The 18000-nt window shown below is 64.2% G+C and overlaps 2 protein-coding genes across 2 annotated transcripts; one reads left to right on the top strand and one right to left on the bottom strand.

The window, feature by feature from the left end:
- The first annotated feature begins 1005 nt into the window (after nt 1-1005).
- IGFBP4 (insulin like growth factor binding protein 4) lies at nt 1006-6148 on the top strand. The gene is made up of 4 exons (XM_072356569.1): nt 1006-1391; nt 4477-4631; nt 4741-4875; nt 5008-6148. Exons 1-4 carry the CDS (start codon nt 1031-1033, stop codon nt 5134-5136), a joined length of 780 nt encoding a protein of 259 aa, XP_072212670.1. The 5' UTR covers nt 1006-1030; the 3' UTR covers nt 5137-6148.
- Nucleotides 6149-6420: 272 nt separating this feature from the next.
- TNS4 (tensin 4) lies at nt 6421-16804 on the bottom strand. Its single transcript, XM_072356638.1, has 13 exons — nt 16709-16804; nt 13869-14379; nt 11103-11487; nt 10557-10921; nt 9941-10027; nt 9754-9858; nt 9578-9670; nt 9350-9427; nt 9130-9201; nt 8197-8365; nt 7919-7987; nt 7809-7835; nt 6421-7462 (listed from the first exon to the last, which is right to left on the bottom strand). The coding sequence occupies exons 2-13, from the start codon at nt 14275-14277 to the stop codon at nt 7333-7335; spliced, it is 1989 nt and encodes a 662-aa protein (XP_072212739.1). The 5' UTR covers nt 14278-14379; nt 16709-16804; the 3' UTR covers nt 6421-7332.
- Nucleotides 16805-18000: the final 1196 nt, after the last annotated feature.

The following is an 18000-nucleotide window of genomic DNA, read 5'->3' as shown; positions in this document are numbered from 1 at the left end:
TCACAGTGCTGGGACACCACTCGCAGACGCTGGGTTTGGTTTGGGTGCTGCTGTGTGGAGCTGGAATTGGACTCAGTGCTCCCTGTGGGTCCCTCCCAGCTCCGGGTGGTTCTGTGTTCTGTGTTCTGTGGTTCCCTGCCCCCCGGGCTGAAGGCCGTAGCCCCGCACGCTGTGCCTCCCTGTTCTCCCCGCGGTGCACGCACCGCCCCGCAGCTCAGTCCCGCTGCCCCCCCCCCACCGCAGTTCGCAGCTTTGGGCGCTGCGGGGCGCTGGGGACCGGGGCAGCCCCGGGGCTCGGTCCGTGCTCGGCCCTGGGCTCCAGCTGCCGTCCCGCACGGTGCAGCCTCCCAGTCTATCCCAGTCCACCCTACTGAATTCTAATCCATCCCAATCCGCCCCAGTCCTTTCCATCTCAACCCGTCCATCTCCATCCCAATACATCCCAGCCATCCCATCCCATCCCATCCCATCCCATCCCATCCCATCCCATCCCATCCCATCCCATCCCATCCCATCCCATCCCATCCCATCCCATCCCATCCCATCCCATCCCATCCCAATTCATCCCAATCTCGTTCCAGTTTATCTCTTCCATCCCATCACACCCCAATCAATCCCTGTCCATCACATCCCCGTTCACACCACTCCGTCCCAGTCCATCCCTTCCCACTCTACCCCATCCCCATTATCCCAGTCCGTCCCAGTGGCTGAGCACTGGGCAGCACACAGGACTTGTGACGGCTGCGGGGCAGCGCGGGCTGAGGCCGTAGGGGGGAAGTAGTGCAGGGACCGCGGGCACGAGGGCTGCGGGACGATGGGGACCCCCGGGCGGCACCGGGGAGGTCGGGGCGGCGGAGCTCTCCCGGTGCCCGCGCCGCCCGCTGCCGGAGCCCCGCGGTGACGGGGGCGGCTCCGCCGGTGGCCCCGGTGGCTGCGGGAGGTGTGGCCATCAGGGCCGCATAAAGCGGCCGCCGCCGCCGCCCCGCGCCCGCCGCCTGCCCGACGCCGAGCGGAGCGGCGCGGGGCCGCCATGCGCGGGGCCGCCGTGCTGCTGCTGGCGGCGGCGGCGGCGGCGGCGGCGGCGGCGGGGCCGGGGGGCGGCGGCGAGGAGGCGATCCAGTGCCCGCCGTGCTCGGAGGAGCGGCTGGCCCGCTGCAAGGCCCCGCAGGGCTGCGCCGAGCTGGTGCGGGAGCCGGGCTGCGGCTGCTGCGCGACCTGCGCGCTCGGCCGGGGCACCGCCTGCGGGGTGTACACGGCGCGCTGCGGGGCCGGGCTGCGCTGCTACCCGCCCCGAGGAGTGCCACGGCCGCTGCACACCCTCATGCACGGGCAGGGCGTCTGCACCGATCTGGCCGACGTCGAGGCCATCCAGGAGAGTCTGCAGCCACCAGGTAGGGCGGGGGGCGGGATGGGGTCGGGGGGGATTTGTGCCACCCGCAGTCGGTTGCGGAGAGCAGAGTGGGGTGAAGCTCGGGGGGGCTGCTGCGGGATGGGCAGCCTGAAGGAGCGGGGAGCGGGGATGGGTTGTGCGGCGTGACAGTGCTGCCATTGGGTGCCAGAGGAGCACCTGCAGACAACCCCCACCTGCTCGCAGCGTGACAGTCACGGTCAGGCTCCACGGGGTCACATCTGTGCATCCTCACCCGCTCCTGGCACAGCGGAGGCACCGTGCAGCCCCTGGGCCAGGCAGGGTCCGGCTGTGCAGGGCTGCGGGCACAGTGCAGAGCTGGCGGAGCAGCTCCTGTCGTGCCCTGGTGACACCGGTGCTGCACTCCTGGGGATGCTGCCGGCTGGGAGGAAGCAGGAAGGAGGCTGTGGGGCACCTGCTTCCCTCGCAGACAGGTCGATGTGTTCCGTGTGGGGCTCTGGCCTCAGCTCTGCATCCAGGAGTGGCAGTGGGGCCAGGGAAGCCCTGGGGCTGTGGTCCTACTGCTGCGGGCTCTGCCCGGCTGCCCCGTGTCCCTGCCATTGGGGTACGGGGTGTCCCTCTGCCAGGATTCCTGTGCAGCATCACCTGGGACTCCCAGGGCAGGGGATGTCCCATCTCCCTGCTGTGTCCCACCACTGGTGCCAAAGGCCCTTTGTGAGGGTCCCCCTGACCTCCCCTCCCCAGACAGGCATTGGCTGTGAGCACTTGGTGCGGTGCTGCCGGGGGTCCCCCTGTGCTGCCCGTCTGTCCTCAGCCCACATCCTGCAGGAGCTGTCTGCGCTCCCTGGCCCACAGCTGCGCCGGGCTGCCAAGCCCTGTTGGTTTTGGCTTTGCCCTGTGAAACACAGCATTTTTTCCCAGAGCCTTTAGGAAATGGAGCTGCAGCTTTTTCCTTTGCTTCCTGCGCTGGTTTGGTCACACTGAGGCTGTGGGTGGCCCTGGGATCATGTGCCTGGCTGGCAGAGCCTCAGGTGGCAGGAGGGGACAGCGGGTGGCCATGAGCCTTGCTCCTGGGGCAGCCTATGGGGCAGGACGGGGCACTGCCCTGCACCCAGTGCTGCTGGAGCAGTGGGGCAGAGGCTGCAGCTGCATTGCCCCCACCCCACTGTGCCTGATCCCGCGGGCACTGCCTCGAGCATGAAAGTGACTCCGTGGAAGCTGCCAGCACCGGCTCTTGCCCATCCCAGTGGTGTCACTGGGGCTGTGGGGGCGTGGATGGGGTCCCTGAGCTGACCCCAGGCTCAGTGTGCGGCCGGCGCTGCTGTCCCCGTCCTGCAGACGCCATCCCGGGGCTCCGCTCCCTGCCTCGGGGCTCTGCTCCCGCTGGAGCGCGGTGCCATGAATCACTCGCTCAGCATGTGACTAACCTCATTTGTGGCTCCCGCTAATTGAAGGCGACGCTGAATGACTTGCTTATATCAGCTGCTGTCCTCGGGCCAGGCGGAACCCCCTGACCTCCCGAGACAGCACCCCAAGCCCAGCAGTGGGGTTTCCTCTCTGTGCCACTCTCTTTGCAGCCCCCGTGATGCTGCTGGTGGCGCAAGGCCGGCGCAGAGCGAGCTCCAGGTCTCCTTCCTGGCTCTGAGGAATTTGCTTTTCCCAGATCTTTGTGCTCCACTTGAAGGAGTTTCTGCCGCCCAGCTCAGTGCAGGAGCGCTGCCAGCAGCAGGAAGGCGAGAGGCTCCTCGGCCGGGTGGGAGCTCGCCCTGAACCGCAGCCATCCTGCAGCGGGGAGGGGGCCTGGAGCCGGGGCCCGCGGTGGGGAGCGCAGTGCTGGTGCCGACGGAGCGCCGCCGTGCTGCCCAGAGGCACCGCGCTCCTGGGGACCTCAGGAAAATGTTACTGGCATCTGGTTTTATTTAACAGAGAGATTTGACACTGACAGCGGCTGGAAGGGGGAGGGAGGCCTGGCTGGGAGCAGGGAGTTCTGGTCCTGTGCTGGGCTGTGGTGCGGAGCAGTGCCACTCTGTGCCTGTATCCCCCTCCATGGGAGCAGTGCTGGGACCTGACGGTGGTGGCCCCAGCAGTGCCAGGTGTCCCTGAGGAGCAGCTTCCCCAGCTGAGTCCCTGCGGCTGCAGCACGGTGCCACGGGACGTGACACATCGCCATGGGGATGGTGCAGTGCCACAGGGATGTGACACGGTGAACGGGGCTGCCAGGGGTCTTGGAGTTGTGCTGCAGTGGGATGTCAAGTTTGTGTTTCAAATGTCAAGGGCATGAGCTGCTTCCTGGAAAAAAAAGGACAGATTAAACAAAAAGCAAATATTACAGTGATGGAGAAGGTTTGCCGGCCAGATGCGCTGTGAACTTTACCCGGGCACCGGGAGCTGCTCGGTGACCCTCTGCAGCCAGGAGCCACCACCTGGTACACGGTGCCCAGCCCTTCTCCAGGCACCGGTACCACAGCATCGGACCCCTGCCTGCAGCAGCAAGAGTGGTGCATGGTATAAAGGCATCGCTGGGCCTGGAGGCAGAGGGACCTGCAGCCCACTGCAGACCGAGCAGCCCCGGTCTCATGACGCTCCCTCCCAGCTGCCAACATCTGGGATTGCAGTTTGGCTCCGTGTGGGCGCAGGCGGGGATGCCAAGCGCCGCCCCCCCAGGCCGGCCAGCAGGAGGTGGACTGTCCTATTCCTGGAATCCTTGCTTTCATGTCCCGGAAGGGGGGTGGGGGGGCTGAAGCTGTGTGCCCCGAGCAGAGCCTGGTGGGGCCCCGCAGCCCCGGCCCCACTGCAGTTCTGGGGGCTCCAGGGGCTGGCCGGTGTTCTGTGTGTCCTGGGGTCACCACCCCCCCAGGGCTCGGTGATGTGTGTCTGCACGGGGCTGGCAGGGCACAGCCCAGTGCTCTGCCATGTGCCAGGCGTGAATTGCAACCCTGCAATAACAGCCACATGGAAACAAACTGTGAATGAGCAGTAAGAGTTCCTGAGAGCCTTTCCCTGTGCTGTGAAGGGTCTCAGCCCAATGCTGGGCCGGGGATGGGGCGTTGCGTGGGGGGAGCACTGGGGGCTGCCCTGCAGTGCTGAGCCCTGCTGTGCCCTTGCAGAGAAGGAGGAGATCGAGCACCCCAACAACAGCTTCAGCCCCTGCAGCATCCACGACCGCAAGTGCCTGCAGAAGCAGCAGGCGAAGCGCGTCAACAATGGCAATAAGATGCGCAGCAGCGGGAGCCCACATCACCGCGAGGAGACCCGGCCCATCGTGAGCACTGGGGGGCAGCGGGGCAGGAGAGGGGCTGGCAGATGGTGGGGCTGTGGGGTGGGGGGGACGCGCAGTGCCCTGCCGTGAGCTCAGCACCCCCTCCCCGCAGGCACAGGGCTCGTGTCAGAGCGAGCTGCACCGCGCGCTGGAGCGACTGGCGGCCTCACAGACACGGACACACGAGGACCTCTACGTCATCCCCATCCCCAACTGCGACCGCAACGGCAACTTCCACCCCAAGCAGGTGGGCAGGGCGGGGGGCTGCAAGGCTCTGCAGGGCTGGGGGTGCGGCGGGCGCTGGGTTTCAGTGGGAGCTGCAGAAGCCCCCGGGGCTGTCCCGGCTCCATGGACTCACTGAGGCTGTGCCCCCCTTTAGTGTCACCCGGCGCTGGATGGGCAGCGGGGCAAGTGCTGGTGTGTGGACCGCAAGACAGGGGTGAAGCTGCCGGGCTTCCTGGAGCTGAAGGGGGACTTGGATTGCCACCAGCCAACAGACAGCATGTGAGCGTGAGCATGGCCGGGCCGCCCGCCGGGGCCGTGGAGGAGAGGGGACACATCTGCTGGGCAGCTCCTGGCGCCGCGGGACCCCCGCGTGCCCCCCATCACTGCTCTGCTCTGCCCACAGCGCGCGGCACCGTGCCACCCCAGCGCTGTGACCACCACCCAGCACTGCTGGTGGCATCCCCGCCCCGCACAGAGCCTGGTGCGGACAGACAGACAGACACTGCCCGGGTGCCAGCAGGGCTGCTTTCAGGCTGTTTTGGTGGAGATGCATAAAGGAGAAAGCGGTGCTGTGCCCCTCCCTGCCTGCAAGCACCTGGTGCAGCCCCCTGCAGTGCCTTCCCCACGCCCGCCCCGAGCGCGCAGCACAAGAAGTGCCTCGGCCCCCCCGGCTGTGTGGGCAGGGAGGGGAGCGACCCCCAGCTGCTGCCAGCCGTCACCTGCCCTCATGTGCGTGGGGTGGGGGCCGCAATGAGCAATAAGGACCTTCACCCCGGGGTGGGGCACCAACAGCATCAGCTCTTCCTGGTGCAGCCCCAGACCCCACCGCCTCCCCGCATTTGTAGTATTTAAATCCATCATCGGTGGGATGGTTCACTTGGTGCCCTGGGCTGAGCCCCCCCCGCCCCCCCCGGCACCCCCCGCTCTGGTTGCTGCCCTCTGGTCCCCAGATGGGGCGCAAACAGGACGGGTTTCCGTGTCCTTTGGGTGTGGAATGGCAGCAGGTGTGGGGCTGAGCGCAGGGTGGGGGTCCTGCAGGGTCAGCGCTGCTCACCGCTGTGCCGCTGCAGTTGCACATTGCTGTGTAGCAGCATGAGGCCCCCCCACCGCGACCCCACCGTGACCCCGCCATGACTCCGCCATGACCCCACCATCTCTTTTCCGCCCTGCTTCGGTCCTTGTTCCCTCCGGAGGTCCCCATGGCTCAGACTCTGCGTAGCACCATCCTTCCTTTTAACAGTAAACTTGAAGCTTTGTATCGTTAAAAGCAAAAAGAAAAGCAAAAGCTTTTGCTGCGTTTAATGGCCGCGTTCCTTTTCCCTCCAGACTCGGGCCGTACAGGGATGGGATGCCCACATGGGCACCTCCCATGCTGATGCTCGGGGCACAATGTGCGGGTGCTTTTGGGCAGTGCTGTGCCACCCCCATGTCCCGTCTGTGTCCCGGTGACAGGTCGGGTCCTGGCAGCATCGCAGGGAATTGTTTGTTTTCTCCTAAACGCGGGAGGTTCGGGCTCAATTCCCCCCCCCCAGAGCTTCCCTGGAAAAGGGATTTCAGCAAACGCAGAACTCCCACTGCGGGCAGCGCTGCCTGGAGCCGCTCCCGGCCGGGCTGGAGGGAGGCAGCAGCCATCCCCCTCCGTGCACATCAGCCCCCGCTTTGCTGGCGAGCGCTGCAAGCCGGAGCTGTTTGGGTGGGGGGGGCCCGGCTGGGAGGCGCCGGCAGAGCTCCCCCCGGAGCTGCTCAGAGCCAAAGTCTTTTGGATTGTGCTCCCCGAGCTCAGGGCGGCGCTGCCACAAACCCGAGGAGCTGCAGCAGCGCTGCCTGCGGGTCATGCGGGGCCGGTCCCAGGGATGGCATCTTGCAGCCCGCAAGCAGCCGCTGCTGCAATTAGGCGTTGCTTAATGAGAACAGCTGAGTGGTGCTCAGCCCTCCTTCGTGGCTCCTGGCCGACAGCTGGACAGCGTGCTGCAGGACGGGGCTGAGCACCGCGGGCAGCAAAGTGCTGCATTTCAGTTGCCAAATCACTGCAGTGAGATAAACAATGCGCTGATTTATTGACCCCCCCAGAGGGCCGCGTGGCACAGAGTCCAGAATGAGAGCAGTGTGGGGGGAGGAGGGTCCGTGCAGACCCAGCGCTGCAGGGCTGAGCCCATTGACGTCAGCCGGGGCTCCGGCCCAAACGTGTCCCAGTTCCTTCCAAACCCCAATGTTTCACCGTCGGGAAAACATCGGCCTTTATTTCTCAGCCTGTGGTGGTGCGAGGAGGTCGCGGTGCTCTGGGACAGCTTTGCAGAAAGGGCAGAAGGATTTGGAGGCGTTGGGCACAGCTGAGCCGTGCGTGCAGCTCCGCCACCACCTTCTGCTACCAGGGACCCCCAGACCTCCCCCTCGCCATGGGGAGGGGGCACAGGGCTGTGGCTGCAGGGATGGGGCTCGGCACACCCGTCCTGTCCCAGCAGGTGGCAGCGGCCGGGCGCTACGGGGCGGGCAGCAGCTTGGCGATGAGGTCGAGGACAAGCGCTGCCGGCTGCACCGGGTCGTACTCGGCAAACAGGTGGCAAAGGTTCTCCGAATCCATCTGGCTTTTAGCCACGAAGCCGAAGATTCTTTGGAAAAGGAAAGGGAGAGGCGCTGAGCTGCAGAGGGACCCGCTCCAAACGGCACCGATCCCACTCCATCCATCCCCTCCTTGGCCCAAACCCCAGTCACGTTCGCTGGAAAGGGAAGCGGCCGAGAGAAGTGTTCTGGCAGAGCTGCGTCCTCCAAGGAGGAGAGGAAGAGCCACGCTGCTGCCTGTGCCCGGGTGGAGGCAGGGGCTGAGCGGGGGTCCCATCTGGGGGCACACAGCTGAGCCCTTCACCTCCCCTGAGCAGTGAGGTCGGACCCCCCCCCCCCTCCCACCTTAGCCCCCCATTTCCAAACATGGGCTCTGCACTGGGGTCAGGCTCTCACCTGGAGGCTTTGCAGTACTTCTGCCACCTAAAGGGAAGGAGAACATTTCAGGGTCAGCTCAGCACAGCAACTCTCACCCACCTGGCCCCCCCCCCGTACCCCACACTCACTTCCTGCCCTCGGGGTCCATCCCGCAGAACCGGATGGCAGTCAGTGGGTAGTGCCGCCTGAAGAACACCCTGTGGGGAGGGGGCACAGCGTCAGGGCAGGGGGCACCACGGGGGTTCTGGGGTCCCAGCCCTACACACATCCCAGCACCGCCAGAACACCGCCACCCACTGCACTGGGAGCACAGAGCCAGCCCATCCCGGGCTGCAACACAGCTCTGTGCTGCGGAACACACGGAGCACTGCAACGCAGGGAGCTGCAGACAGCCCTGAGCCCTGACCTCCTCTGCACGTCCGTCAGTGTGACGCCCTGCTCCGATGCTCTCAGGCGAACCAGGGTGGGGGTGGGCAGTGGATCCAACTCCAGGGTGCAGGATGTGGCCTTCTGCACAGCCGGGGCTCCCGCCAGCGTCTCTGTGCTCACCGAGCCCAGGTACAGCGCGTTGCACTCTGCAGGGAGAGCACACAGCAGGGTCAGCATCCACTGCATCCCTACAGCACCCCACAGCATCCCTATGGCATCCCACTGCATCCCTATGGCATCCCACTGCATCCCTATGGCATCCCACTGCATCCCTGCAGACCCCGTGCTCCCTTCCCCCCCCCCCAGGATGCTGCTGGGTCAGGTTCAGTTCTGCTGACAACGAGAGATTGGGGGGACGCGGAAATTCTTTGTGAATGTGCATTCCAGTTTACTCAGATGCTTTGTGCTCATTGTTTTAAAAGTCAAAATGTTTCATTTCTGGTTTCTAAATGTCAGATCTGGCTTGTTTTTCTTCCCCCTTTCTGTTTATTGCATACTTCTAGTAATGAAAAGCAGAAGCCCCCCAGGCCAGCTGACAGCTTATGGCCAGCCGAAGACGCCCCATTTGGGGCTGGCTGTGCTGCTCCTGGTCAGCCTGAACTTTCCCATTTGCCAACTCGTTGTTCAGACTTTCCAGCAGTGACCGCTCGGTGACACCAGCGCTGCCCCGGCCCCGCTCCCCCCCACAGCCCCCCCCTCCCACCCCCGGGGCCCTCAGAGGAACCCAGCGATGGCTCCAAACAGCCCCCGCATCCCATCCCTCCCCTGGGACCCCCCCATTCGGTGCCTTGAGTGAAGGCAATAGAGAGAGGGCCTTAAAAACTGGAGGAACTTTGGGGTCAGCATCTGCCTCGGGACCTCTAGAGCTGCCCTCCAGCACGCCCACAGCTCAGCACCGCTCTGCACTCACCTGCAGATCTTTTCAGCAGGGGCTGCGTGGGGTCGGGGCCGCAGTCGGGGCTGTCATCTCCATCCGTGAGATCTGCGTGGGGCACAGAAGGAGCAGCAGTGCCGTGGGTTGGGCTGTTCCATGCTCACTGCTTGGAGTGGGCTGAACTCTGCTGTACAGAGCAGTGCAGCGTGGGCTGGGACACGAGGGGGGGCTGCAGGAGCACCGCGCTCACACCTACCTTGGGTGGGGATGCGCAGCGCGCAGGGCAGTGCCAGCGGGGTGATGGCGTGCTGGTACACGAAGGCAGGCAGGCTCCCTGCAGCACCCAGCAGATCAGAGCTCAGCCCCCACACCTGCCCCAGGGAGTGCAGGAGGAGGGGGCACAAAGGGGAGGGGGCACAAAGGGGAGGGGGCACAAAGGGGAGGGGGCTGGGGGGCATCGCGGCGGTGCCGGCTCCATCCTTACCGAAGTACAGCTCCTCGCTGGCGCCCCGCAGGTGCACCCCTTTGGCCGAGGACTCGATGAGGAAATGCCGGACGAGGTCGCTGCTGTCATCGCCTTTGGGTGACACAGAGGGGGCTGTCAGCACCACAAGGCTGTTGGGTTTGGTGACACCCCCATCCCCCCTGCCGGGCCCCCACCTGGAGCGCCGGGAACCTTCATGGCCAGCCCGAAGGAGCCGCGGTACGACGTGCTGTCCCGCACCAGGAACGCGCCCGGCTCCCGGTCCTGCAGCAGCTGGATGGCTGTGGGGCACAGTGGGGCTCAGCCCAGTGCAGCGAGGTCCCCCACCCCAGGCACAGGGCTGCCCCAGGTGCCCATCCTCACCTCGGTCCCTGCTCATGGTGGGCTTGAACCAGAACTTTGAGGTGTCCATCACGAACTTCATGGTGGGCTGCCCGGCCCGGAGGGGACCTGCAGGGGAGGTGAGCAGAGCTGGGGACCCCAACCCCTGTGAGGGGCAGAGCCCTGGTGGGGGATGGCTCCCTCCTGCTGACCCACAGAGCTCTCCCGCTTTTCCCACGAGAATCCCAATTAAACCCCCATGCCTGCAGAGCTGCCTCTGCTGATCTCCCCGGAGCACAACGGCCCCATTGTCTGCTCCTGAATAAGGGACCTCACAGACCTCGGTACCTTTAATGTCCTCCACAGCAAATGGGAACCCCATCCTCCTCCCCCAGCTCCAGGCCCCACACCAGTATGAACCGAAAGAACTACAGCCCTCACTTTCAGCTGCCATCAATGAGTGCATCTGCACCTCTAGTGGGACCAGAGCATTGCTGGTCCCCCCCAACCTCCCCAAACAAGGAGCTGCATGCCATGGGGATGCCCTGCGGTCCCCCAGCTCCAGCATGGACCCCGCGTTCCTCGCCTCCATCCCCCATAGATGAACTCCCCCCCAAGAGCTGTCCTATAGCTCAAAACCATGACACAGAGCACTTACTGTCAGGGACGCAGGTGAGCGCAGGTGCTGACAGTGCGTTGTTCAGGGTGCTGAGCCCTGGGCTGGGCTGTGCAGGAGCTGGGGGGTCTGTGCTCAACCCGGGGAGGGGTACCCCGCCTGGCTCCAAGCACCCATTGACCAGCAGCACCGGGACGTCAGGGAGGATGGAAGGTGGGCAGCTGCTGGCCTGGCCCTTCAGGGAGAGGCTGGGTGGGACAGGGCTGGCTGCGGGGGGCTGTGGGGGGCACAGAGCTTCTCCAGAACGAGTCCTGGAGCCAGGTGATGATGCCTGGGGGCTGCCCATGGAGATGGGGGGGGATGGGCAGGCGGCATCGGGGTCGCTGGTGTGGAGTGAGTGGGTGCTGCTGCAGGAGGAGGAAAGAAGGGAGGCATCAGGAAGGGCTGCAGGGCTGGGGCACTGTGCACGTATCTGCCCACAGCCCACCCCACCCCACTGCCATCACTCCCACCCTAAGGGATAATAGCTGGAACAGTGGGATCAGGGTACCCCGTCTGCCCCCACCACCAGCACAGGGCTGTGCTCACCTCCCAAAGACGTAACTGGTGTCGGAGCCGGGGCTCATGGAGAGCAGGGACACCTCGCTGCCCCTCTGCTGTGCCCTCACTGCCTGCACGGGTTTCAGCAGCTGGTCGGCACCCGGTGATGCGCGGGGGGAGATGCTCTGCCCGGCACGGGGAAGGGGCACGGCGATGCTCTCGGACACGGCGCAGCCCAGGAGGGCAGAGTGGGGGCTGCCGGGCCGTGCGGGGCTGGAGAACACCACGCTGCCATTGGTGCAATGTCCTCTGGGTGCTGCTGGGTGGGACAGAAGGCCACTGCTCTGGGGAGACCTGGAGAAAGGGCTGGGGGAGCCCTGCAGCACCTCGGTGCACTTGGCTCTGGTTGGTGTCATCTCGATGTACTTAATGTCTGGAGGCAGAAAGAGAAGGGCCGTTACAATCCAGTGCCTGTTGGGTAACCCCAACCCCGGTGCTGACAGCTGGAGGAGGGTTTACATGCAGCCACCCTGACCCGCCAGCACTGCACGCCACGTGCCAGGGCCTGCCATGGGTGCTCCCTGCAGCAGCTGTTTGTGCCTGACTCAAGGGAAAGCCATCCATCACATCAGGCTGGGGGGGGCTGGTCCATCCATATGGTCCCTCCTCAGTCCGAGGCTCCCCAGCAGGGTGGGGCTGCACCTCCTCACCTCTTTGCTTGCTCAGTCTTTGCAGTTGGGGCACACAACACGGAGCAGCCACCTGAGCTGCACGACCCCCCCGGGAAGGGGCTGCGCACTGCGGGCGGTGGATTTCCACCCACGTTTCCTTCTGCATCCCTGAACACGCTGGCACTCTGGGCTGAGCCAGCAGAGCCTGCAGCAGCAGGCAGCGGGTTGGGGCCGTGCTTCACCTCCCCCTCCAGGCGCCTTGCTCTGAACATGCCCAGCTTTGTCCTCAGCTCCTGCACCGTGCCCAGCCCTTCTGAGCCGTGCACTGCAGACAGGGGAGCCGTCATGCAGCGTGGCTGCGCTCCCAGCGAGGTGTGGGCAGGGGGTGCACCGTGCTGCTCAAAGCACCAGCACACAAACCCTGCTGGCCGGGCACTGCCTGTCAGCGTGTCCCTCAAGAGGGAAAAATATCCTCCTTTACAGAAACAGCAACTGAAACACCTTCGTGCTCCGGGCTGGAGAAGCTCTGTGCCTCCCACTGAGGCTCCTGCTTATCAGGTGTGGTTAAACCTCAAATATTTGCTCAGGATCTTGGCATGAGGCTCAGCACCAAGGAGTGGCAGCAGGAGCACGGGGTGGGCTCAAGGGCTGCTCCCTGCCAGCACCAGCGGGAACCAGCCCCGCTCCCAGGCGGTGCCATGATGGAAACCCTCCTGCCACGTAGAGCATCAAAACCCACATTGTGTTTCCCATCAGAGAAGAGCAAAGCCTTCCCACGTGCCTCTGGGCGCAAGCAGCCTCCTGCCAGCCCTGCCTGGTTTGCAGGAGCCGAGCGGCACCTCAGGCACAAAGGAGGGTGTGCAAATGGTTTGGAAAGTGCCGCGGGGTCGGTGTGGAGCTGCCCGCCTGCTGGGGAGGAGATGGAGCCCGAGGGGTGGGTGCTGCCTGCACTGCAGTGCAGCAATGAAGCAGTTCTTTTTCTGTGTAGGCTAAGACAAAATGAAGCCAAAGCGAGGCTTTGCCCACCAAGCACAGAGCCGGGCTGCCAGCCGCTCGGTCCCACACGGTGCCAGCTTTCCCCATCCAGCAGCACTGCTGCCCACCTCACTGCCCAAAGTGGTAGCATGAGGAGCAAAGGGCCCAGCGTGCACTTTGCCACAGCCCTTATCTGCAAGGCCACCCCTCCCATCGGCACCGCACGAGGCACAGCCGCATGGGGAACGCCCAAGCCCCGTGCTGTGCCCACACACCGCACCCTGTGCACCCAATCCTGGCTCCTTGCTGCCCAGCTGAGGCTCAGCACAAACCCCTCATCCTCTCCCAACCCCACAGCACACACAGGAGTTCCCAAAAGAAACCAGGGAGAACTGGTCTTCCCACACCCTTAGGCACGAAGGGCAGGATATGATGGATATGATCTCTGGAAGGAGGGCTGCAAGCAGATTTCCATGGCATTCTGGCTTTAAGGCTGCAGCTGGGCACTGTGCAGCCCAGCTGCCTCCTGCTCTCAGCACACAGCAGCCACGTGCTCCCACAGCAGCACATTTCCCTGCACAGCATCACACAGCCACCGCCTGCAGCATCAGCGTGCAGCACAGAGCCCCCAGCACGGCACAGATGTGGGCAGAGCCCTGGGGTTGGGAGCAGCACAGCACCCGGCTGTAGACGATGCACTGCAGAACTGCTGGTGTGCAGCAGCCTGGTGTGCGAGCAGGAGCGGGCTGTGCATGTGCAATGAGCAGCACCTCAGCCCAGGGCTTTGGGAATCTGGCTCCAGGGCTCCACTGTGTTCCTGCAGGAATGGGGCTCTGTGGGGTCAGCTGTGTCACTGCCCATCTGCACTCACTGCTGGCAGTGACGTGGGCCAGGAGCTTCCTGAGTGTGACACATCCCATTCCTCATGGGAAGCGCCTCCTCCAAATATAAGGAAGCAAATATCAGCCAGGATTAAAGGCTGCTCTCCCTGGTTGCTCTGGAGTCCCACTGAGTGAGATGTGACGTTCTGGGGGTGAGTGGGCACCCAGCCCCTCCTCCTTCCCATCACACACCGGTGTGACACAGGTCCCACTGAGGACAGGGCTGCACCCACACCATCCTCATCCTCAGCCCAAGGCCGAGGTGGGAGCCCACAGCCCCCACCCACCTGCTGCCTCCACGTCGTGCCTTGGGGTGCCAGCAGCGTCCCCCCGGGCAGCAGGCACAGCTGCGTCCTTCTTCAGCTGGCAGGAGAGCGGCTGGAAGCTGGGGTCGAGCTCCAGGATCATCCGGTTGAGGTTCTCTATGGAGATGTCCAAGATGGGCGACCCGAGTTGGGCGCTGGGCTCGGTGCCCGCATCCTCCCGCTGCGGGGATGGCTCCTGCGGTGCGGGGTGACCTCCCTGCAGCCCCCGGGTGGGCAGCGGGGCTGCAGTGCAGCGCACAGCACCGGGCTCAGCCCAGGCATCCGTTGAGTAGTAGGAGCACGGGGCGGGCAGGCGCTGGGTGCCCTCCTGCGATGGGACGCACACACTCTGCCCCACGCGCAGCACGTGGCTGTGGATGACCTGAGACATGGCTGAGCACCGACCCTCCTCCTCCTGCTGCTGCTGCTGCTCCCACGTTGGCCCAAGGAGCCGGGGCTCCTGCTCAGCCCACAGCTCCAGCAGAAGAGGAATCTGAGGAATGCAGGAGAGCAGTGTTAGATGAGGCGTGCTGCGGGAAGGGCCAGCTGCAGCAGAAACTGTGAGCGGGAGCACAAAGCAGTGCAGGAAAGGGCCTGTCCTGCTTCTGCACCACCCGCAGTCCATGGCAGGGAGCGGGCAGGGACGATCGCTGTGCTATCCAGGATTTGGCAGCCTGAAAAGATGCATTAGTGCTCATTTCCTGGTACGGAGTGAAATGCAGTAGCAGCCCCTGGGAAGGGGGGATCTCTGATCCTAGCAGCTGCACCAGGAACGGGCAGCAATAGCAGCTGCCAGCAAATTCAACGGAGATCCTCATTCATGCACCTCATGCGCTGCTGGGGGAATCCAGAAGACGTCATGGCCATGAGCTCAGGGCTGCCCCACATCCTGCAGGGCAGCACGTAACACAAACACCACCACACACCTCCCAAAACATTGGCCCTTTCCTGCACCTGGCCTGAACGCCTGACTAATTGGCCCTGCTATCTCTGGCTGATTAACCACGGAGTCAGAGGATTATGGAGCAGACACGTTGCTCCGTGGGCGGGGGCTCCGCTCCGTCATGTCTGGCAGCGGTGACTAATTGTGGCTGCGGTGACGATCGATGCCCGGCGGCACCCGAGGTCACCTCTGCCCCAGCAGGGTGGGCTCACAGCTGAGCAGACCCACATCCCCAGCCCCACCTGCCCAGCAGTGCAGGCACCAGGAGCACAGCAGGCCGGGAGGGAGAGCTTGTTCAATAGAAGGGAAGAGTCATCCCAGGTCAGAACCACGAGCCCAGCCTAGCACAGATTGGATCCCCCCCGGGAAGTGGAGCTGCCTGGCTCAGTCAGCGCCCGCACTTCGGGCTGGATGTAATTCCAGCAGGCACAGCAGGAACGTGCAGCACGCACCAGTCGGGGCCTGCAGCACTTCCAGGAGCGCACAGCCGCTCCCCACAGCCCTGCACCGAGCCTCTCGTGTTCCCTGTGCTGGATGCAGCTGATGTTCCACCTCCAGGCAGCTCCCGCCCTCCCATGATGGAAGCAGTTGCTCAGCCCGGGCCCTGCAGCCCCCAGAGCTGCCCACATCACTTCCCAGGGCACCAGGACGCCCTACCAGCACTGCTCTGGGTCTGCATGGAACCAGCAGGGAACAAAGCTGCTGCTGGGGGAAACAGAAATCAGCCACCCCGGGCAGTGCTGCAGCGGGCACACCCTGGGCAGGCAATAATGCCCGCACGTGGGCAGAGCGTGGCCTGCGGGCACCACGGTGCTGCACCACACAGAGCCCCACACGTGTGGGACAGAATCCTCCTCAGCAACCTGGTGTGGTTCCTTGGGACAGACGTCTGAGCTGGGACCCAACACAACACACCCGACACGTGAGCCCTGGGATGCTGTCAACAAGGAAGAGACAGCCCGACCTGCAGAGCTCAGCACACCCGGCCTAAGGACTGTGGGGCTGCTCCGTGATTGCCCCGACCAGCACGGGGAGCTGCTGAGCTCAGCAACACAGACACCACGGTCACAGGGTGCTTTGCCTGCAGACACAGAGCTGCACAGCTGCGGGGGTCTGCACTGGGACTGGGGGCAGCGGGTGCCCTAGGAGGGGCAGCACACCCCAGTGAGAGCCATCGGGAGCTCAGCAGCAAACAGCATCAAGCATTTCTGGGAGGGTCCCAGGGAAGGAGAAGTGGTTGCAGAGCGGAATCTCTGCTCCAGCTGCTCCCCCCTTCCCCTCGGAGGATCCCCTCCTCCCCTCCAGGAGCTCCAGCCCAGCTCCCCCCGGTGGGGCTCACAGCGGGGCTGCACCTCCAGAGGAGGCCTGTCCAAAAATAGCCGGTGTTGGCTAATCCCAGGAATGCTTGGGATGAGTTACGGGAACATGAGACCATCTCTGGAGCTGCAGCCCGCATTCCTCCTGCTGCCCACATTCCTGCAGGCAGGTCTCCCTGGCGGGCTGTGTTACACAGCCTTATTCCATCAACAACTGCAGCACCGGGGGCTGCCCCCTGCAGCACAGCTCCCACACAAACACTGCCCACAGCAGCACTGAGACCACGGCCGAGGAGCAGCACAGCCATTGCAATCCCCCACCCTACGAGCACCGCAGGAGCAGCAAACAACAGCGGGAGTCCTCGGCAGGCCGCGGGCGAATGGAGGGGGGAATGGTGAGAGCTTCTTAGAGCAAAGCAGAAGGCAGCAGCCCAGCACCGCACTGAGCGGGAGGGAGGGAAGGGATGGAAGGAAGGAACAACGGAAACAGGAAAAGCCGAAAGAACTGAAATAAAAGCACGGAAAGCGCCGAAACGCGCCCCGAAGGCGGCTGTGCGCCGTACCTGCACCGCTGCCGCTCAGCCCCTGATCCGATACAGCCCCTCCCCGGGCTCCCGGGATATAGGGCCGCTCCCTCCCACCGGGCCAGGTGTGCTGCGGGAGGGGAGGGGAGCGGATGGGAGCTGCCCTCTGGAACCGCGGGCGGGGCGGAGCTGTGTGCGGGGTCGGGCACCGCGTTGGGCGCTGCTGGTCCTGCAGCGTGCGGGGCATCGCCTCGTGTGACCCCGGGAGCTGGGTGTGCGGGCAGTGCGGGTTCAGACATTCAGACACGGCACCCGGCGCTCAGCGGGGACGGGTGGTGACAAATAACCTCCAAATAACCCCCAGCATCCCTCCGCAGCACTGTGTGGTTTTGGCCCATCTGAAATGCCCTTCATGCCCTTGAAACCGCCTGCTCTGCTGCCCAGGAATGCTTTCAGCTCACCGCCGTGCTGCACGGGGACCCTTTGAAACACCTGGTTTATCAGGAAGCACACCATATAAAATCCCACTCCTTTCAGTTCCTAGAACTGCCTTTACGACCTTCCCAACATTTCATTTATTGCTTTTTCCTGCCGTTCCATCCCTGTGCAAACAGTGCTGCACGCAGCCCTTCCTCCTGCCACGCTGCTCCCCCGCACAGCAGTAGCACCTGCAGGGCAACCCCGGCTGGACTCCCCAAGGCCCAGCAGCATCCCAATGCTCCGTGCTGACCCCATCTGACCCACAGAGCTGATCCACAGCTGTTACAGCCTGATCAGCCTTTTACCCTCATTGCTCTCATCATTGAGCTGAACGTGCTCCCGTGTTTTGGGTTTAAGCAGCATCACCTACGAAGGACGCACAGATTCACCTCCCCAACTGAGGCAGGCTGCAGAACATCCCAGTTTGTTCCAGCTGTGTGAATGGGTGGCTGCACAGCTGGGGGGGTCTGTAAGTGCACGGTTACATCTCTGTGGAATCTGAACAAAGTAAACATGCAGATACCTGCGAGCTGAGACAGCAAAGGGCCTTTCAAGGGTATGAATAAGGCCTGGGAGCACTTCCCTGGAACTCACGTGTAAAATGTGGAGAAAAGGTGGAGAAGGAGCGCCCCGGGCGGGACGTCCTGCTGCAGTTCATGCCCAATGCCTGCAGTCCTGTCCCACATCCCCTGCCCCCCTTGGAGATGCAGGGCAACACTGTGCTCCATGGCAGGTGTCATGGGTTAACCATGACAGCAGGGCAGGCTGCAGCAGGGGAGCCCCCGGGCTGCAAAATAGAACAGAGCACTGAAATGCTCACTCATGGAAATGAAGTACCGGGCTCAGAGCGC

This window comes from Excalfactoria chinensis, chromosome 24, assembly GCF_039878825.1.
Source record: "Excalfactoria chinensis isolate bCotChi1 chromosome 24, bCotChi1.hap2, whole genome shotgun sequence".
Classification (NCBI taxonomy): Eukaryota; Metazoa; Chordata; class Aves; order Galliformes; family Phasianidae; genus Excalfactoria; species Excalfactoria chinensis.
Note: the sequence above shows the minus strand (reverse complement) of the source record. Positions and strands in the feature narration are given on the sequence as shown.